A 23,180-nucleotide genomic window follows, 5' to 3' on the forward strand; every position below is an offset into this window, starting at 1 on the left:
GAGGAGCGCCAGTCCTCATATTTCTTCATTTTCCTCTCTCACCCTGTGCTCCAAATCTGGCTGGACACTTAAGTACATTAGCCACACAATATGGAGTTGTCTTGTCTCACCAGCAAAACAGATGTCGAACACGTGTCTTTGTTCATTTTCCCTCACTTGCATCCAGATCTCAGAGCCTTCCACTGAGGATTCAGAGGTTCAACATGTATTGTGCATAATGTCTTTGACCTTACAGCATATCATTATAAACATATAAAACCAGGCAACTATCAACAGGGGTGAGGAAAGTGTGTCTATTATGAGAAAAACAACATTTTAAACATAAACTGCCATTTAAAGATCAATATCATATTTCACTGTCATTTTTCTTTGCTGTCTTTCATGTGGCTGTTCAGCTTTGATATACAAGCATGGATTTATAGGCTTGTAAAACAGCACCTGCGGACACAGGGGAACCCTCATTCTATGTAGTGTGTGTGTGTGTGATCGGGTGTGTGTCTGTATGTCTGTAATAGCACAAAAGCTACACAACACCTCACCCTATGATATGTTGCCGTGTTATTTTAACGTTACTGTAATTTTGGCACACAGTTACAATTCTCTGCCGATTTTTTTGACATTTTATAATTTCCACCTTTGATTTTCAATTACTCTTTTATCTTTAGGCACACATATTCTTCTTCTTCTTCTACTCGTCAAAGCCTATACAACTGCTTTAACATCTTAAAGACTTTAAATTTAATTTGTTAAGAGATCTAAATGTTTTTATCAATTGGACACATTGTTTTACCCTTAAATATATGGGTGCAATTTTTTAATTGTAGTCATATTTTACAACAAATAATATATACAAATAAAATCTATCAAACTTCATGTGCTTTTCAGACTATGAAATGTCAAAATGTCTTCTGTTAAACTGTAAAATAATCCAAATTAGTTTGATACATTATTGATTTGACATTTTTCTCATACACTCCAAAACTTTTAAATTAAGTGGATTTAGGATCCTAAATAGCTTGTTAACAGAACCTACCCTTCAATGGAAAGCTTTGATAAGCCTAAAAGTGAGAAGAGCAAACAAATGAATCATTGCACATACTGAAGCACATTCTTCACCCACAGATGATTAAGAATTCCTTCTCATATAAGTTTTTTATATATAATTTAGAGCCAATAGATTTGACCCACGGTAGTTTAGTCTTGATCTGAATCGTTGCTCAGAGTTGGTCGATGTCAGCTAAAATGTGCCTCTGATGAGAGCCCAGTAGGAGGCATGGGCTGGTTGAAGAAGTCACCGCCAGGATTTCAAGTCATGCTCTATAGACCCTATAAAAAGAAACAATATAATCGGTAGCCTGCATATAACATATTATTTTAATACCGTGTATGCAATAAATAGCAAGGACAGATGCTGTTCTTGGAAAACTGGAGTGGTGTTTAATTGCATCAAACCATGCATGCAAACAATTTTAAATATTTGTTTATGCTTCCTGTTGTGATGAAGAAGGTCAGGAAAATATTTGTACTTATTATATTTGAGTCTCTAAACACACAGACTATAGCCCAATAATTTAGCCAACTGTAGGCTTACCGGTAATCATATTTAATCAAATATTCTATCAACTGTTTGGTTAGGTGTGTGGTCAAATTATTTTTTTTTTTTATCCAAATAGTCCACATGAATTAGGCTTATCTTGTACATAAGATAGTTGTATATTATTTAAATATCCTTAAGTAGAAAAAAATAGTGTGTGGGAGTGTAAAAAGTGTGAAAGTTTGAAAATAAACTGTTATTCTTTGTTTGTGTTGAGGACCACCTGAAACATGCATAAGGACTCCTTATGGTACCCGGACCCGCCTTTGAAAACCACTGCATTCGGATCAGTCTGCCGTACGTCAACTGTAGCCGCCGTAAAATGACGTGATTACGGTGACGACGCCAGAGACAGAAAGGAAAAAAAACAGCGGGCTTGTTTGAAACAGGAAAGCGTTTCGGTAGCTATTGACAACCGTGTGATTCAGGGAGGAAGTTTGTTTTGCTTTTTGTATAAAAGTCTACCAATGCTCCTGTTAAAGGATGATTAAACTACAGTGGAAACAGGCGGTGACGTGGGTCTAATTTAACGCGGAAGGCTGTCCGCCGCAGACAAGGAACGGAAAATACGAATGTTTGTTAGCTAGTGTAGCTAGTGTAGCTAACGTAAAGTAGCACTGTGATGTTTTAGTGAAGTGATATCTGGCTGGTTGGGAAGTGATCGAAACAGGTCAGTAAGTAACACGTTTCCTACGAACGATTGTCTAATCCTGCCAATGTAATGATACGTAAATTAAATGAACTACCTTCAGCTCACGTTGCTTTCAAAAAGATAAAGTCGTTTTCATCAACACGAGCTCTCTGTTTGTTTAATCTTGTATCCACTGCCACTAGTTTCCAAAGTGTCCAAACTGACTTCAGTTGTTATTTTGCTTCCTTTCAGTACCAACATGTCCTGCAAAGACGACACTCGCATCCTGGTTCTGGAGGAGGAAGTGAAGAGTTTATCAGATGAGTTAATGCAATGCCAGGTATGTATGGAAGAGTGTTTGACACACTAGGTATTAAGCCTTGTTTCCTTATAACTTAGTAACACAATAACAATGGCATTTTTATAAAAAAAAGTGGCATTTAATGAGTGAATTGATGGCAGCAGTTATGTCATCAAATGTCCAATTGTTCACTCAATATGAATACTATTTTGTCATATGTCTCCAATTAGTAATTATTGAGATGTTATTTCCACACATGTCAGCTTTTCATAAGCCTGATGATGCAATGAGTGAAATGTGTTGCACTGATCCAGTGTAAAAAATAAAAAATATATATTTCATGGTGCAGTCGTTACCACAAACGTGTGTTTTCCATTTTGTCTGACTACATGTCACTTACAGTTGCCAAAACAATTCACTATTTGTCATTTCTATCTGGCAATGACTATCCATTTTAATAAATTCCAAACCGTTTGGCATCCAAATTGCTATTATTTTTCATTTTGAAAAAGGCTTATGACTACCTAAAACTAAGATCTGTTTCACCTGCCCTAATTTCAACCGATAAAGCATGGACTCCTGTGTATAGTTTTTCTGGTTGATGATTAGCAGTAAGCAGTCATTGAAAAGCATGGCTATTATCAGGAAGATAGTTACTGTGTACAGATGAGTTGATTATACCACATTGCATAAAGCATATTTTAATGTTTTAGTTGTCACTGCTGTGTAGCTGCAAAAGTCTGTAAATTACCTGACCACCCTTTATTAAACTTTCAGCAAAAACACTAAATACTGTGCAGCATATATTCCTAATTGTTCTATCAATCCAAATGAATGCTAACACATGGACACAGAAAATGCTCATGAGCAGATTTGAAAACCTTTTGTTTTCTCTTTGTAAGTCAGTGATTGAGGGAGGGTGTCCTTGCATATTCACCACCAGGTGGTGCCTCATAACATGAGTGAACTTAACCCAGCATCTCTCACTTTGCATATTCACAGTACCTTGCTTTACAGGTATGCAGACAGACAGTCTGTTGGGTTCAGCAGATGATGTGTTACATTTAGGTTTTTATTAGACTCTAGATATCACTTGGCAAATGGAGTATGACAATGTGTTGTGGTGCTGTTTGGCTTTGACCACATGTGTGCCTGTTTCCTAATGAATTGTATAGTATATTTATATATTTTATAACTTTTTAGATTTCACGCAGGAAAAAGAACTTTGACATCTTCATACCTCCAGACACAAGACATCCTTACAAACTTGCATAGTGGTGTAAATACATGCATGTACCTGCAATAAACCAAAGTACTTAATACATTTGCTTCTAATTCACTATACTGAGTATGAATAATTGACAGTTAAAATGCTTTATACCAAATAAAAAAACCTGCTTATAGCAGTCACATGCATATTTTGAGCCTTTTTTTTTTGTTTTAAAATAAGAATTTATTAAACTCTTTGTTGGAGACCATATGTATTATTTTTCTTTTATTGTTTAATGTTTTCTCCTGTGTTTCAAGTGTTGGGGCGAGTAAAGGAGTTGTATAATTAGAGGTGTTTACCCACCGAACAACTTAACACTTATTTATTAATTACACTGAGTAGGCCTTTGTCCTACACACATTTTGTCAAGAAAATAAGAGCACCTCAACACTGTAACATCTTTGTTTAAATGTTCATCTCACTTGTAAAGCACTACATTATGGTACTTTATAGTTTACCAGTGAGACTTTGTTCACTTCAGAAAGTTGCTGCTGCTCTACATTGAACATCGCAGCCGTCCTTGGTGGTCTTGTCTAGAGTGGAACATCAGTGATTCTGTCTATCTAATGGGAACCTTTAGTTGTGCAGTGTACAATTTAAATAGTGGCATTTGAATACCACTGAAGTCTTAAGTCTCTTGCAAGACGTACTTCAGGACAGCCATTAACTACAAAGAGTCTCATCTGTCGGCCAGCAAATGTTCCTACTAGACCATGCTAATTTTATTAATATGTGGCTGAATTCCAGATACTTTCTTTGGTATGTTTAGCCCATGGTGTTTCAGTGTCGAGATTCAAGATGAATAATTCACACACCATCAAACACACATTCAATACATCTTTAAGTACATATATGGCAAAGGAGAGATCTTGATGAGGGTCCTCACTGAACACTTGTCTGTGGAACGGCTAATGGCAGCCAAAGGCCGGGCAGAGGCAGACCACCTATTTCAAGTCATCCACACTGCTTAATTTCATCGTTAGCTGCATTGCAGGGCCTGATTTGATGAGATCTCTATCCTCCTTCATCCTGCTCTCACTCTGTATACACACACACACACACATACACTTGCACACAGATGCATACAGAGACAGATATCTACAGTCCTTCCACTTATGTGTTCAGTTCATGGTCTTATCAAGGTCTGCTTCTGCCATTTTAGTAAATAATTGATTAGACACTTTTGAAAAGGGGGTTAAAATTCATATACTAATTGGAGACCAGTAGATTCCAGTGGGAGGGATGACTTTTATCTTATGATGATGTGAACATAATTTATCAGATAATTTTATATTAAGTCGATTTGGTATAATTCGGTCTTTTAATGTCAGAAAATGTAGTTTTTAGATGTCCCTCATTAAATGTAATGTAGTTTTAAAATGTTTGAAAAAAACAGCGAGACAATTTGAATTGGAAATGTGTCAGGGGCTGGCTGGGTTTTTCTGCTTGAAGATGACTCTCCCTGTCATCAGTTTTGAGTTTCTTTGGGGCTAGTTACTTTTGAGCTGTAGTGGAAAACATATCCGCAGCGCAATTGATTAATAAAGAAAATGCAAGCTCGACTGCTGTGTTTTGATTTGGATCCCAGCTCTCCCCAGTCATAAATAGTGCATAACGACAAGTGTCAATGCTGGCTCCCCTTGAGTCGAAGGTCACATCTCAGCGATGAAAATTCCTGTTAAAAGAGGCTCATTATTAGAGAGAGCAGGCCAGATCAAAAACTATTTTGTACAAGATATTTAAATTATTGATGGACTCCAGTCGTATGCTGATGTCATTGAGCATCCTATTTTTTATTTTGTTTTTCAGTGGGTAAAGCAGAAATGTGCTGTGGCTTTCCTTGTAGCATCATTGCATTTATTTGACAAATGCATCAAAAGCTATTTATCTCAATTAAGAATAACACTGGTTGACTTGCTGATTCTCTTATTTTTCACAGGCAGACAAGGAGTTTGTGTGGTCCCTATGGAAACGCCTGCAAGTGGCAAATCCAGACTTGACCCAGGCTGTCAGTTTGGTGGTTGAGCGGTGAGTAGATTCATCTTTCAAATTGCTACCTGAGAGGCTCAGTAGCTGAAAATTCTTTTATCTCACAAGTGAAGAGAAATATGTGTGAAAGTCGTTCAAGGGGTGTTTAAGGCACCTTGGCCATTCTACTGGGGTTAAGACGGAATCTGGTGCAGATGCTGATTTAAGCCTTCTTATCCCCCAGTCTAGCAGTTCAACCATGGAAACCCTTTTAATGAAAACACTCCTCCACCGCACCCATTCTGGACAGTTAAAACACCGCTGCCAAATACTTGTCTTTATCTGATAAATAGTGAGATTGAATATGACCTCTTTTGCAGGGTAGCTTAGCTGCACCAAACACAGTGGCATGGGAACTTTCAGAAAAGAGACGAGGCTCAGGCCTTTTCACACTTGATGCACTCTTGGATAAATTAAACATATTCATCCTATTTATTAAAAAGACTTTAAATAAGGGATGCACCGATACCACTTTTTTTTTAGAACAAGAACAAGTAAAGGTCATACCCTTAAAGGTCACCTCCTTAAAGGTCAGGCCACCTTTGGTGCGCCTAAGCCAGAGTTGTTGCTAACTTCGGGGCTAACCCCCTTCACTTTAATCAGCAGGTAGCACTAGCAATTAAGACAAGGAAAATTAGCTTGTGTCTCAGGGAGTTGTAGCATTAATTCACAGACAAATAAACTGTACACACACTGCACTGCTACCTTCACCCCCGTTACTGTACTGCAGACTTCCCAGTCTCTACCGGACACTCGCTAAAGTTATGCCAAGCTCACAACATCGCTAATTGCTGTGGTGGAGACTAAAGTGGCTGCGTGTGTCCAAGAGAATGCACGCAACATTATGGCTGTTAACTCTCCCAGGCGGCTGACCTGGAGCCTGCTGTGTGCATACACCGCAGCTGGCAGTAAATTATGGAATTAACCTGTTGGTGCATCAGGTTATTGTTGAAACTTATTAATCACTACAACCACTAACCCTGTCGGCTTATGTCACGTTGCCGTAAAGTGGTATCGGGTGTGGTTGTATTGGAGAAGTTTAACAAGTATGTGTACGAGTATATGAGCACAGTACGGATGAGGTACCTGATACTGGTATCGGTTCACCCCTACTTGAAACTTTTGAACACCAGTTGTTATTTCCACTTGCATATGTTGAAAAGAATGAAAAGCTTTATTCAATACTTGGACTAGTTTTTTCTCTTTTGAGGATTCCTCAGAACGATATTTTCACTATCATGGGTGCATATCACATACATTTTGAGGTCTGTCAGTTGTTAGGAGACCATTAATAAGGATAAAAAATAGTGTAGCAGTGAGCCAAGAGTTCCTTAGTACCTACGCCTCTCATTCCTTCTCCACACCCTCTTCAGTTCCTTTACAGCCCCTTAGGAAACCCATCAAAGTATGTTGGTCCGCTGAGACTCGCGGGGGGAACATGCACCCAGAGAGCGTATGTGTATTGTATCACCTGATGCGCTGGAGGATATTGACATGGTAATTGTGTCGACTCCAGTCAAGCGCAGGTGCCTACTGGGAACCGCCATTCAGTCTCCCCTCCCCTTCCTGTGTGGATCTTGTAGAGTGATTGGTTGGTTGCTCAGGACATGGTGAACCCAGCCCAACATACAAGGAGATGTAGCTAGGCCAGCCTGCGTTCCAGCCCCTCCAGGGACATCAGATACTTATTTCGGTGTCTGCCAGGGGAGTGGGCTGATCAGAAGAGGCAAGGAAACGAGAGAAAAGGCATCACTGATGGGAGGTGTAGAAGGAGCAGGTGATGAGTGGGGGGAATGGGTGGCCCCTGGTGGCCCGCAGTAGTTGAAACAAACAGGTTCCCAATTGATGCGTTTTTTTGTCTCCCTAAGAGTTCATTATGATAAAAGAGAGAGGCTTAGTGAGCTGGGGAGAAAAGTTCAGAGTTTAGTGCAGCAGCAGGATTGAACAGTAACTCACCTTTTTCTAACAGATATTTCTTGTTTATTTACATTGTTAATACTTTTATTAAAGAGTTGTTTTCATAAACATTGTATCAAAAGTATAAAAATAACACTAATTGCTTATATGTAAAGGGTTATTCTTTATATGCCAAGTTCAGCACTTGCCCAAAGAAATTAGAAATTGATAGAAGGAAAATTACATTAGAAGAAGGATGCAAAAAGCAGGATTTACACTCTAAGTGGGAAAGTATTATGGAAACAATGTTATATAGTACTAACAAGACATAATTGTACAAACTAAGTAAAATACTTTATATACAGATTTCTAAAAATGTCTTATCATCTTTCTCCCTCTATCTACTTTACACCCACTGTGTTTCAAAGTTCTATAAAAAAATTAAATGATTTTTAATGGGATAGGGATGTTATTTTTGTAGGCATGCAGTTGGCGGATCTGGTCAAAATCTTCCATCAAGATATAGGTCATTTCATATCTGTGTTTTCTGGTAATTCTATAGATAGTCTATATGAAATAACCACATGGTAAAGCCTTTTTTTTGTGTGAATTAAGTACATGACCAATGAAAAGTACTGAATATTTTCTCATTTGATAAATACCTTTATTGCAAATTGAACATAAAGTGGAATCTTTGAGAGAAAATAAGTAAATATTTCCAGCTTTGCACTGACCATGTTTAAATGTAAGCACACGCAGTAATCAGATTAAGATAATAGTTCGATTTAACTACACTGACTGAACCTACTACACATTCTCATAAGGTTCATTTTTTTAATTTGAAGAAAGTTTAGTTAGTATCTGCTTGTTATTATCAAATTAGGCAACGTAATTGTGAATTTCAATGGAACAATACAATTCCATTGAAATTATCATATTGAATTATTGCTTAGCCCTATGCAGGCATGAAATTGTACTGTCCAATTTTTCTAACCCTTTAGCCTGAAGCCTTGTAGGTGACTAAGAACACACACCCATTTGTGTTTCTCTCCTCTCTCTTCCAGTGAGAAGCACAAAGGTGAGATCAAGGACAGGAAGGTGTTGGAGATCCTCCAGTCCAAAGACTACAAGATACAGGAGCTGGAACAGGTACAGTACTATTTGTCCAAAAGACTGTAACTTTCTGTGTTCATTGACTGTCTGTTAGATCTCAGACACATTAATGGAGTGGAGGGGGGTGCTTTTAGTGAATGTTAGTGCATATGAGCACTCACACTCCGGTTAGCTCTGTCAGTACTTTTGCCATAGTTTGCACTGTTTAACGCTGTTAGCACTGTGAGCCGTTGTGAGGCAATGGAAATCTCTAAATTTGCACCTTGATTGCACTCTTTCTCTCTCTTACCTGCTTTCTTTTGCGCCACACCTTGAGTAATATTTCTCGATGGTATAATGGCTGACAATAATGACACACACTAATGTAATTTACTCCAAATCATCATCCCCTCACTGAAGCATCTGTCAGCCTCCTTCATTAGTGTCCCTCATCCAGAATCATGTGCGTTCCTGATGAGACAGGCTGTAATGTCATCAGCTTGCCAGTGTTTTTTTTTTTTTTTTTTTTTTTAAATTACCCTCCTCAGCCATCTTTATCCAGTCGATACAGTAGCTATAGTATTAACTCATAGGAGCACAAGATATGTGATTATGTCAACCTTTGTTTCAGTGTTATATTTGGGCCATTAACGGCAGTAAGACTTTTTTCCCACCAGTTGCACATTGTGCCATTGCTTCAGTGCTGGGATGTACATAAGAAGGACAGATACATAAAAAAAAATACGAAAGACAAAAAACAAGTACAAAAACAGTCAAGCGCAAGTAGGATTAAATGTAGAATAGTGTGATGAATGAAAAGTGCCTTAAAGCTGTGCCTTGTTTATTAAAATAATAAACATTTTGAATGGATGAACAATGTGCATAGAAATTGTGACGGATGTTTTAGCACCCATGACAACCACCTGGCAAACAAATCTCTAAAAACTTTAATGGTATAGCCTCTAGATAGGACGGCATCCACAATGCTACAAAAGCAAAGATAATAGGATGATGTATCGACAACAAACTCACTTTACACAACTATTTAAAAAATGCACTCAAGATTCTAAACATTATTACATCTCAGTGAAGTCTGCATGTTTTTAACAAGGCTTTGGCGAACTGCATATTGTGTTTATCTGCAATAATGTAACTTGTTATTAATATCTTAAACTAAAGTCTGGCTGGTAGAAAACTTTTTACAGCCGTCAGACAAGTAGCCACACATCTGTTTCTGACAACATGACCATTTTTAACAGTGTGTCATATTTGCAAAACCAACCTTCTGCACTTACAGTTGTTATAATTGAGTGATTCTTTCATTCATTCATCCATTACTCATAATCCAAATCAGTTTGAAAGAAAAACATGTGAGCCTATCTATGTCTAATCTGCTGATCTGTTGAATTCCAAAGTGGCTTTCACAGAAAAACCAACAACATGTTGTCGATGAATTCTTCCATTCTCATTCTTGCATGCTTGTGGTTTCTATGCGCTTTGAAAAGTGTCTTGTTCTCCTGTTTAAACTGTTGGTAATGAAACTCACAGGCTATTACAGAACCTCATTAAGAGCACTGAACTCTATGCTGTGTCATTTGGCCCTCTGACTGTCATCATCTCATCCACAGTGTTGAGCCTTACACACCCAAAAAGTGATTAATTGGTTTTCCCCTCTCTTTTTTTTGGAGATGTGATGGTCCACTGAGTCCACACAGGATCCTACGCTCCTCTTGATATCTCCATTCTCCAACTTTGATGATGTTTTTTTTTTCTTCTTCTCTAGCCTTCTTTTTTTTATCTTCCACCTCTTTTTCTATATACTTTCCCTCGCTACTCCTTTTCCATTTTTGTAACATAATTAGCTTTCATTTTTGAACTGCACTGGGAATTTTCAAATGCTAATCTTTCTGTCCTAGACCTCTTAACTTGGCGGAACCCCCTTTTTTCCCCCCTCTATCAATTGAGCACTACTGGGGTTCAAATTGTTCTTGCCTACCTCATTATCAACGTTTGAATTTATTTTCTGCTCTCCAGTATAAATCTCTATTAAAGCCCCCTCTGTTCTTACCACGGCGAGCTAGGAGTAGCGAGGAACGCTAAATCCACTATCTGGATATATCTGAGCGATTTCCCTCAACATGGCAATTAATTGCATCCCAAAGCACAGTGTTATTTGAGAGGAGGGTGTACTCACAGAAGGCTGCGGATTACCAGCCAATACCAAACCCCAGCTGATGCCGTGTTAAGAGGCCAGCCTCCTCCTACCAACGCCACAAAGGCAGCCAAAAAAAACATGACGTAAACATATACCGGCATCAAAAGTGGGTGGTCATTAAAATCATTGAACAATTTCTGCTGGCCCAGTCTGGTTTAATGAACCCTACGAAACATTTAGTCGTTCATCATGGAGCATTATGATATTTTCTGACTCACAATAGTTCCATCTTTATAGTATGTGCTAGCTTTCTGTTAAGGGTTGTGGATTAACTGATATGTGAATCAGTAATTACTAACTTTCAAAAATGGATAAATGTTTGTGTGGTATGTTGGACGAAACAAGACATTTACTAACATCACCTTTGGCTCTAGGATATTGCACAGGCATTTTTCATGGTTTTCTAGATCGATAAAATGAATCAAGAAAATAATTGGTAGAATAATCAATTGGGAAAATAATAGTTAGTTGCAACCCTATTTCTGTTGCAACACATTCAAGGTTAAAAAAGAATCACAGCTTGTCTTCCACTAATTAAGAAACTTTATCTACTCAATATTTATAGATATCATTGTGGGATATAAGGTTGTAATGCCTGGTTAATTTAAAAATATTGAATTTATGTTAATCACACTTGGTCAGGACAAAATCCAGAAGAGTATTCCAAGACTTAAATCCTAAATGAAACCTGGAGCACTCATTGTCTCCCTATCTTTCTCTTTCTCTGTGTCGCTCCCTGTCTTTTTTTCGGTCTCGCTGTCTGCCACAGAAAGTGACAGGGCAGCAGCAGGAGATTAACAACTTGGGACAGAGGAGGACGACAGTGGAAGAGGAGAGTGCCTTAATGAAGAAGGAGCTGACAGCTCTGCGTGAACAACTGGTCAATAACAGTCAGGAACTTAAGGTTGGTGGAACACATTTTCTGTGGCGGTCTGGGACTCCGAGTCAAATAGTCTGTTATGTGTGGCACTGAACACGACAACTCCCCCGTGCCGATAGCCACGGGCATTTGAATCATTTAAAGAGAAAGGATGGATTGCTCAGTCCTCCTGAACACAATCTCACCGTCTTTGTGTCTTCTCCTCTTGATTTTCACCCTCGCTCTATCTCACCCTTTCTTGCTTTTTAGCTTTCTTTCTTGCTACTGACAACAGAGAATACTTGAGAGAGAGGGGAGGGGGGGAGAGAGAGAGAAAAGGAAAGCAGGCTGTTAACTTGCAGATAAATACTTAATGACTGGTTCAGTGGGGGAAAGTGAAAATTGTGCATGTGATGGTGTGGCTTCTCCCTAATTATGCTTAGTTGGGACCTGGCTATGATTAATTGATAAAGGAATGGTCCTTACACAGTCTTGGTGAGGTCTCATGGCGAGAAATTGTGGGGGACAGCATCAAAGGAGACCTAGGTTGAGTCTAATGGGTCCTGCAGCAAGCACCATTCTCATTAGGAGCCTGTCATTAGAGCCGACACACTGGCCCCTGTACCTGCATGAGGCCGGCTCTTGCGGCACGTCTCGGCCCGCACCAGCCAACATCTGGCCGTGTGGGCGCAGTCATACAGCACAGGTGACCTTGGCCAATCAGCGGCCCATGCAGGGGGCTCCCGCAGCAAAGCCGGTCCACTGTTTACATATTCATTTCAGCCTCCACCCCATGGGTTGCTTCTCTTTTTGTACTTCTCCATCTTTCTCTTTTCATTTTTTGAATTGCTACTTTTTCTATTTCTCTCCTTCCGTCACCGTTGTTTATTTGGCCCTCATGACCCCCTACTCTCCTCCTTTCTCACACACACACACACACACACACACACACACACACACACACACACACACACACACACACACACACACACACACACACACACACACACACACACACACACTTCACTTATCCAGGAAAATGAGACGGAGTGTAGGAGGAAAGAGGAGGAGGAGCGGCAGGTGGTGCAGGCTCTAGAGGAGGAGAAAGTGGGATTAACCTCCCGCTGTGCCGCCCTGCGAGCTGACCTGGAGGAGAAAGAGAGGCAGGCCAGCAGCCAACGAGACCAGAGGGAGGCCGCCCAGGACAGAGTCAAGGTATGAACACGGGGACAAGTCCTTTCAGACACACATAGCTGTACAGGAAGGGCACCGTCCTCCAGCTTTCCATTTCTTCTGCACATCTTGAACTCTCTGATCCCTCGTACCCTTTCTTCCTCAGCATGTGAATATAAAAATATCATTGTTGCAAAGCACACAATTTAAATATGCATGGACTATATTCAAAGGAAGGAAGAATTACTATTTAACATGGAGGACACAGAGCTTCCTTGTGTGGGGTAAAAAAGGAATTGGGCTGACCTCAAGTGAAAGGAACTTTTGCGAAGTCATTTTCTTGTGTGGGCGCAAGAGTTTGTAGTTGTTTTGAATCATTCAATCTCTCCAAACACAAGCAGGTCATTTTCAGAATCTGTCCATTGTTCCAGTCGTTGGTATCAATCAATACTTTCCATCTCTGTGGACATGAGAAATACAGTGATTAGACAGTGACAGCAGTGTTGTTCTTTTATACAACCACTGGGTTGGGGGAGTGGGAGGGATTGTAAATGTACCTACAAGTACTCAGTAATGATAAGTAAGTACTTATAATTAACAGTACTGATATAATTAAGAAATATAATCCGCATTGCATGCCAGAGAGAGAAGTCAGGAAAGAGTGTCCACTCTGTTGCCGAGTTCCAGAAGTCATTCACTATTTATGCGCACATCAAAGCTCACACATCTTTACAAGTTTGGTTGGGCAAGGCCGATGCAGAAAAAAGGCCCGAATCACAATCAAAGTCCTGCGTAGGTTTCATTTCAGCCGCCCTTTTGCCATCCCCCTTACAGAAATCAGCTGCCTGCCAATACTAGAGTCTGAGGACATCGGAGCAGCAGAAGAGCCTCACAGTCTTCCCCTTCCTGATAGACTTATTTTTTATAAAACATATTGCTACGCTAGTCAAATGGAGTCAGACAAGAAGTCTTAAATAATACAGGGCTGCAAAGTAATTACACTTGGACGAAGATGGAACCCAGCAACTAGTCTATGCACATCCATCACAGCCTAAGACACTCCACCTGTTCATAATTTCATTCGTATCATACATTGATGTGAGAGACGGAGAGGATGGGGCGTGCGTTGGATACATCATGCCGATTTGTTTTACACAGCAAAGATTTGTCGAGGAATTTATCATTTATTCCAGTGCATGTGTAGATAAGGTACACCTACAGGGGGTGGACAAAATAAAAGAAACACACTGTGAAAGCCCTAAAGTTAATAAAAAAATGTAGTGGTCCTCCTTTATGTTCACTTATTTAAACACTTATAAAGTACCTGCTTGACAATGACACAAACATTCTCTTCAAACTCTAAACATTATGGGTTGTCCTGCAGGTGTTTTTGTTATCTTTCTTCCATATATATATATATATATATATATATATATATATATATATATATATATATATATATATATATATATATATATATATATATATATATATATATATATTTATATAGGAAGACACCAAACAAACAAGATTGCTTTTTTTATGCACTTATACACACAAGTATTATGGCTTCTTTTCATGTCCCTTCGTTTAATTGCTGAAGACTAATTAATTTTGCATATGGTTAATTCTTGCGCTGTGAAATGCTTTTTTAATTACATTTAATCTATCAAGGTTTGGAGACCCTTTGTGTGTTTGATGCTGTGCACCCTGCCCTGCTCTAATGATTATTTTCTTAAGAAGAAAAAGCTGTCACTAACACCTTGTCTACACCTGCTGCACAGCGAAAGCAGCACATAGCAGCAGCTGCAGTCCCACGTCTGTCTATTCACTGGATCTGTTCACTCAGAAGTCTACTGTGCACTCCAAAGTGTTTTGACAGTGCTTTCAGCCCAATGCACAATCAATGTAGTTACATATGTAAGTTGTAAGTAAATAGATTTGGAGCCTAAAATATGCTTTAGGTTGATGTTACAAGCTTAAAGTGTGACAGAAATGTGAGCTGTTACGAAGCCAGTGTAGACAGCTGTATGGATTAGAGTGCGAGAGTATTCGTTCCATCAGATGGATGAGAGACGGACGACAGACAAACATGGCTGAAACGTGCAGCATGGACGATATCAGATAGGGTTGTTCGACATCCAACATTTATACTGTCACATTTTGAATCAAAACATTTCTGATTCCAGGGCAGAGTAAGCAGCAACCTCACCAGGATTTACACGGCCTAGTCCTCAATCACTGCAAACACATGGGGCTCTGTGTTTTCTGAAATAAACTGTTGTCTCTTTTCAACGCCAGGAGTTGGAGGAGGAGCTACACAATGCCTGGCAGGAGTTGTCCAGCTTGCAGAGACACAGTAGCAGTCTAACGGCTCAGCTTACCTCCAAAGAGAAGGAGGTAGCAGCGAAAGAGGGGCAACTCAATCAACTTCGGTGAGCCCATCCAACTCGAGCATCACCCAAAACATCTCAGTGTCTGCTTTCTTGTAACAGCCTCACCTGAGTTGGTTAAAATTATGGATATTGTCTTGAGTTAAAGGAAGTATGAATCTGTCCTGAGCATAGACGTATGCATTTCCATTACTTCACATGGGTTACTGTGTAGAGCAGTTACTATATTGCTCTCTACCCTGGGAGGCTTGGGGGTGACACAGATTTCTTCCACTCTGGCTCACCCAAAGCCACTTGATAAGCCCTGCATAGTGGATGTGCTTTAAAAGAAGGAGAAAAGGGAAACATCGCAGGCTTTGGCTAAGCTTTAGTCGATATGATAAGAACTGTTCCAACCGTAGGAGCCTTACTTGTAATCTCAACCTTTTTTTTTAACTACTTTTCTGTTTTAATGCCAGAGGCACTCTTACATGTCAGTCACATCAGGACCAGAGACCATTCTTAAGGTTTTAGCTAGGTGAATAAAGATATCCCTATTAGTAAGTGGAGCACTGTCTGGTATTTCCATGGGACAGAAAACAAATTTCAGGAATAAACGTTAATGCTTAGAATGCTATGTTGCAGGAAATTAAAAAAAAAATTCTAATTAACATGTTATTGTTCTGGGTTCATCCCAATATTGCCCTTTATCTTTCAGTGTTAATTAAGTGAATTACATCTATATCAAATTTAAACATTTTAACCAATTTTTACACGTTTAATTTAATTATAAAATCTAGCATTGTTAGCAATTATAATACTAACAATGATAATTCAAGTTATTTGGCCTCCTCACACCCTTTTAGTTATGACTTCTCTATATTTGTACCTCTTTAATTACGTCCAAAACCCAGGAATATAATTTCAGTGTATTACAGAAGATATGAATGCCAGTACTGCTCTATTGGGTAATGATTAACAATGATTTTGTTATAATAGTCTTGGTGCATGCACAGTGTCAATTTGTTTAACTGTGTGTGTGTGTGTGTGTGTGTGTGTGTGTGTGTGTGTGTGTGTGTGTGTGTGTGTGTGTGTGTGTGTGTGTGTGTGTGTGTGTGTGTGTGTGTGTGTGTGTGTGTGTGTGTGTGTGTGTGTGTGTGTGTGTGTGTGTGTAGTTGTGAGTTTGCAGAGGTGCAGACCCTGTACAGACAGAGTACAAAGCACGCAGCAGAGCAGAGCCATCTGATCAAGCAACTGGAGGGACTCAACCTAGACACTCAGAAAGTCCTGAGGAACCAAGAAGAGGCACATACTGCTGACACCACCTCCTATCAGAGGGTACATGCGTGCACACACACACACACACACATGCCAACCCTCAAACTCATCATTATTAGAACCACTTTGTTGCCCTCCACTCAGGCCTCACCCGCTGTGGTGATTTATTTCCAAGCTAGCTGTGACCTACAATTATTTGACAAGTGTCGGAAAAGAAGGACTTTTCTCACCGTATCCTGTTTCTGTGAATGGGTTCTCAACCTACCACCCCTCTACCTGATGACTTTACCACTGTGTCATACTCAGCACTACACAGGGACGGGGTACGGAGACATCTGCAGACATCACAAAACACTAAACTAAAATTTCGTCTCATTTCATAATATATTCTTCTGTTTGGTGTCTTTTTATTCTTCCATTTTTTCCTTTTCTTTCTCCTTACTTTTATGTCTTTCCTGTTGCTATTGAAAATAAAACACATCCCCATTTAAAAACACGTCAGTCTTCATGTCACCCAATCTCGTGAGTGATTTTGTCTCAGTTTGACGTGACCCGTTCCCTCTTCACCTTCCCTCCTGCCCTGCTTCTACAACCCCTTTGTCCTGTTTGTGTTTGTCGACAGCTGTACAAGGAGTTGAGTCAGTGCTACCAGGCCCTCGTGTCGAGTGAGGCCAACCTCCGTCAGAGTCACCAGAAGCTCAGCAGCCTGCTGGCTCAGAAAGACCAACACATCCTGCAACTCCAGGCCCAGCTACAACAGCAGCAGCAGGAACAGATACAACCACAGCAGCAACAGCAACAACAGCAGCAACACCCCTCACCAAACAGACAAACCAACTTTAAGGTAAGCACCCTTCTGAAGGTCTTTTTTAAACCAAACACGAAAGGTTTGTGCAAATAGATCAATTAAAAAGGTTGGCTTTTATATGCTGACCATTATAAACTGACCATTAGGTCTTGTATTGGCCATATATCACTTTATAAACACATAGGCTACATACGATTCAGTCCAGTCATTAATGATAAAAAACGATTGCGATGAAGTTCAGAATTTACTCTCGCCGTCGTTACAATATCGTGCCTTAATAGGAAATAGGCCCACATTGTAATTTTCTACACAGTTTTGCACAGTTGGAGTAACGATCCTGTCTCCAGGGTGTACAGTTGAGTTGGGTTCATCATAGTAAAAACAAGTTATGAATCAATTATATTGTGCGACAGTGCCAAACTGTAATTTCAGTGCACTGCACTGAGCATGAATAATCGTGTCGGCCTCAGTGTGAAAGGTTTGAATGCAAAATTCGCCCGCAAATATTCCACATTTTCGTGGATTCCTTCCGGGTGTAAAAAAAACTTAAATCTTCACCTTCTCCACCTACAGAGGCCCCTCTCCTTTAAGAGTTATTCCAGTGCATTGCAACTCTGTTTTTTTTCTATGATGCTACTCTTAAGTTGTTGAACCTATATGCAGTATATATGCATTATGCGTTTATGTGGGTGTGGACAACACAATATGTATGCTCATGATGCCCTGCATAATGTATATGTATCTTTCTCTTACATTATATAAACATTATATAACGAAACGTCTTTCAATCACCTGTCCGGAGACTAATTGTCCTAAGGTATAGAGGCAGCGATGTGTAGGTGGATTAGCAGGAACAGCAATGACTGACAGGCCCCAGCATGGCCTCTGGTGGTGGTGGTGGTCTTTAACGGAGAACCACTCGCTTAATATCGCTCTAGTTCATCCTTGATCCTTCCATCTGTCTTTCAGCGTCTTTCATGTCAACTTTATGATCTTCTCGCGCTCACTGTCCTGTGCATGCATCGACTCTCTCTCTGACTTTACCCACTGTATCTATCTTCTTTCTATCCTCCCACCCAAGTACCTGGAAGTCCTTTTTAACACACTCCCATTAGCAAGCAAAGATGGATAAAAGGTGGAGAGGTGATTTAATTGGAGCCCAGTTATGTTTTTGAAGATGAAGTTGGAGTTCCAGTTCTACATCTGTCAGTCAGCGGCGGTTTGGCTTCAGCTCACTACCTTTGAACCGTCACCCCCAAGGCAATAGAGGCTCCAGTTGACTAAGTTAATGCTGCAGCCACATTTTAAGTGGGCGTTAACGGCTCCTAATAATATGGTGATAGGTGCTTCTTGGACCACACAGTGTCAAAGACTAGAATAGTAACAGGTTTCTACATCTTGTACTGTTCGGCCACACAACCTCATTCCATCAACATCGTAGGTCACTGCACTTTTTGTTATAATGAGTCACTCAGTTTTGTTTTCCTCAGTATGACTTTCACTACAGTTTTCACTACGTCTTATTACAGATAGAACAACTCTGTAGCTGATGCGGCGGAAGATAATATTTCTGCTGCAGTTGAGTAATTTCTGTGCCTCCAAAGACCGTAATTGTTTAATTTGATTGGTTGATATTTTCTGACAGTGCTGCCCCCAGACTGGAAGTTAAAAGATATCAGATCAAATGTTAAGTGAGTTACAATCGCCCTGTCTCACTTAACCCTGTTAATTTAACCAGCGGTGAAATATAAATGGATCATTTAGTCAGTAATTAAATACAGTACTGTAGTGGTTCCCCCAGTAATTAATACTACATTTAGAGAAGATGCAGTTAGTGGTGTGTGTGTGTGTGTGTGTGTGTGTGTGTGTGTGTGTGTGTGTGTGTGTGTGTGTGTGTGTGTGTGTGTGTGTGTGTGTGTGTGTGTGTGTGTGTGTGTGTGTGTGTGTGTGTGTGTGTGTGTAGTGTGGGCATGCATGCGTGAATCCATGCATATATGAATGGTATGTATGTGAGTGTGTATGTATACATAAGTATGTGTTTTATTTCATCACATTCAAAATGCACTCCACCCCACCAAGTAAAAAAAACTAAAAACAACTCCTCACACATTTATCTCCATTGCTGAGATGTAATTACAGAACTACTGTGTACACAATAAACCTATTCTAAGATTTATTCAGAATTTTTGTTTACTGAACCCATGTAGCTGCTGTCTGGCTGATTTGTTTCTTTAACTTTCTTACCTACTGACATCAAAGTGAACAGATCAGGTATCCCAAGGTATAGCACTCAGTCAGGAGGGCTTTCTGTTTCCCACTCTGTAATTTCACTGACAGGTTGTGCGTCTGTGTGTACGCGTGCGTCTGTGCAGGCGCGCGTTCGACTAAAGGTGTGTGTATCCGAGCATATAATCGCAAATTCTGTAACAACTTCCTCCCGAACACCTGTTAAATTCTAATGCTCGGGTTGTTAAGGCAGATTTGATTTTAATTTTAAATGTTTTGGTGGAAGTTACCATTGGAGGTGATCAAAGTGCTGATCGCAACGGGAGCTCAGGGGGGAGATGCAGCGCTCATTTGAATACGGACCAGAGCGACGGCTTTGAACACCCCTCCCACAGTGGTTTTTTTTGGGGGGTGGGCTGGAATAAAGGAGGAGGGTGGGTGAGAGGAATAACACCCATTGTGTGTTATACTTCCATGCTGTGCACCGAGATTGACTGTCTGTTCTCTTCTGTCTTATGTCAAGTTAACTCTTTGCAGGAAGCTTAAGAAGACTTTACTAAGGCCTGAAGCTACAGTTCTGCTTGTTTTAAGTTAATGTGAGTCATGCTATGCTTTATGGATACTGTTACCTCCTATATCAGTTTACCTGCAAGGTCAGCACTAGGTTTAGTGTGGACAGATTGTAAAGCCCTCTGAGGCAAATTTGCGATTTGTGGTTTTGGACTATAAAAATACATTTAATTAAATTAAATTTAATTAAAGGTTGCCTTTATAGAATTTAGAGCATATGATTTGCCTCCACACGGCCTTCAATGTTCTGTTAAAGGCATGCACCACCGGACCGGCTACGTAAACAAAGCACACAGAGGAGGAGTGACTTCTTTCTTTGCTCATGTATAACTCCCGTTTATCTTTACAGCAAATAGGTCTTTGTTGCAACTTTATGCTCTGGATATGAAATTTAGCACCATAAAATAAATTATTGTTTTTTTTTTTTAAACTAATGTTTTAAAAAAGCCTCACAAATATATTATATTCATTTACATGGGTCTTAGCAAACCTTCCTTTTTATTGTAAATAAATTACTGATTATTTTTACGAACTTTAATTAAGAAAAATATGGAAAATGCACATCACAGTTTGTAGGAGCAAAAATATTCAGTTTGACGTAATTTAGAATGTACAAAAAAAAAAAAAAATCCTCATGTTGGAAAAGTTAGAACCATTCATAAATATATAACTCTAATTGATGTTCAAAATGACTGTTGGTCAGTCAACAAATCAACTAATGGATTCAGAGCTACTCATACTGTATTTTTCCTAGTGTTCTGTATTGTGTACGTGTCTCTGTGTGTGTACTGAAAACAGTGTGATATCTCCATAATGTCAGAATGGAGATGGCCTCATGCCCTGATCTTCTAGCTGTAGGGCCTGGCCGACCATCAGGCACCTGGGTGACCTCCCACACACAATGAGATGCAGTCTGAACAAACTGCCAGGTTGGGGAGGTATGGGTCGCCAGGTTGGGTGGTCACCATCACAATGTAGAGGCAGGTGAGAGAGTCCTCATTAGCGAACAAATCTAAAAATATTTCTAGTAGTCCAGCGTTTGGCTATTGTCAGAGCTGTGCGGTGATTAAAGACCAACATTAGAATCCATAGCAGACCTCAGGCTTTCTGGAGCCTTCACCACAGTAAATGAGTGATAAGTTGTTAATTGTGTGGGCAGTCGTTCAGAGCACTGGTTGTTCTCTCATCAGCATTGGAGAGGGAGAATGAGGCATTTTAATTCAATCCAGAAAAGTTTTATATAAATATAACAGAAAAGAAGCCCTGTGGCTTTTAAATGTATACTGCAACTTTTTAATGTGCAATATAACTTTTTCACTAAGAACATTTTGACATTTATAAATAGGAAATGCACAGGTGTAAATAAAAAGATAATAAAAACAGTGTCCTGGTATTGTGCATGATGACTCACTATCACACTGGTACCCTTGAATAGAACAGAGAAATCATAAATGTTTTCAGCAACATCATAGCTATTCCTAGTATGACAGGTCAAAATGTCTTCTATGAAAAGAGCCTCTTTTCACACTATTAAATACACTAATTATCATAGTCATTATGGACCTAGCCCTCCAATTTCCTACAGCTTTCCGTAAAGGATGGAGGAATCGTTGAACTGCACCTACAATTACTTTTCTATGCCTACGTTTTAGCATACAATACACAAAAGGTTGTTAACACACAAGTCCCTCATATGGGTTTTATAGACTGAACCTTAAGCACTGAAACATCATTTCCCAAGGTGAACAGGCTTTTTTTTCTACTTTCTTTTTAATAAATTGAAAGAAGCCCACATTATGCATTTCCCACATATTAATGTTTTTTTTGTAACATCTGCTTCCGGCTTGTTATCGATGTTTGCCAATTTAAACACTTCTAGATGTATAATTAAATTGCTAGTTACACACACACGTGCTCATAAACGCACCCATCACTTTGCGGGGTCATGTTTGGCATAGTCGAGGCGTTTCTTTTGATCATCATCATCATCATCATCATCATTAATTGCCACCATCCAGTGAAAACGATGAAACCATAATGATACAAAGAAACGTGGAAATACATTTTTTCAACCAAGAGCTCAACAAACAGACAGGAGTCAGCCAGAGAGTTCTTTTGTGTATGTTTCTGTACACAGTGCAGTACGGAGCAGTATAAGGATAAAGGGTGCTTTTAGTCTTTAGCCGATGTTTCAGTAAAATGTGGTGGAAAGCTTGTACAAGTCAGATATTTTTGAATTGTCTTTCGCATAGGTCTCGTTTTGACTCCGGCTGCTCTTCACTTTTTTCCCCCATCTGGAACGGCACTCCTTTAGCTTAACTGTCAGGACCTCCCTAGGAGTATGTTAAAAATTTAGTGCAACCTGCTGCTTGTATTTACATATTCCTCTCCTCCTCAGACGTATCAGTCATCCTTCCCTCATGAAAACATTGTGTAGAAGATTACACATTCAAATAATGTTTAAGAATTATGCTCTGATAAATGTTTCATGACTTATAGTGCTATGTTTGTCTGATCTTGTGCATGCTGAGTGTGTTATTAGCGTTATCAGTGTTGTCAACATGAGTTTGTGTATGAGCGTGTGTTTGGAGCTGGGCCATGTCCAGGGCCAGAGACATACTAATGACATGGACTCCAGTGGTGTGTTTTACCAGCTCAACCGCTCTCATTAGATGAGAACCTCTGCGTAGCACAGCTCGCCTCATTAATGAAGCACAGCCATGTGCCGCTGCAGACACGTGAACTCACTCCTTCAAGCACATACACTCGGGTCAAACAGGCTGTGTGGGAGGACACACACACACACACACACACACACACACACACACACACACACACACACACACACACACACACACACACACACA

General features: G+C 39.8%; 1 protein-coding gene across 1 annotated transcript in view; it reads left to right on the forward strand.

Moving 5' to 3' along the window:
* The first annotated feature begins 2,238 nt into the window (after positions 1–2,238).
* The window catches only part of cntln (centlein, centrosomal protein), an 84,538-nt gene continuing 63,596 nt past the window's right edge, over positions 2,239–23,180 (forward strand). Inside the window, exons 1-9 of the mRNA XM_054604853.1 lie at positions 2,239–2,264; positions 2,478–2,565; positions 5,736–5,824; positions 8,785–8,869; positions 11,797–11,931; positions 12,922–13,101; positions 15,361–15,494; positions 16,607–16,769; positions 17,332–17,553. Of these exons, the coding sequence (XP_054460828.1) occupies positions 2,485–2,565; positions 5,736–5,824; positions 8,785–8,869; positions 11,797–11,931; positions 12,922–13,101; positions 15,361–15,494; positions 16,607–16,769; positions 17,332–17,553 (1,089 nt within the window). The 5' untranslated portion in view covers positions 2,239–2,264; positions 2,478–2,484. The remainder of the gene's footprint in view (positions 2,265–2,477; positions 2,566–5,735; positions 5,825–8,784; positions 8,870–11,796; positions 11,932–12,921; positions 13,102–15,360; positions 15,495–16,606; positions 16,770–17,331; positions 17,554–23,180) is intronic.

This window comes from Anoplopoma fimbria, chromosome 9 (assembly GCF_027596085.1).
Source record: "Anoplopoma fimbria isolate UVic2021 breed Golden Eagle Sablefish chromosome 9, Afim_UVic_2022, whole genome shotgun sequence".
Lineage (NCBI taxonomy): Eukaryota > Metazoa > Chordata > Actinopteri > Perciformes > Anoplopomatidae > Anoplopoma > Anoplopoma fimbria.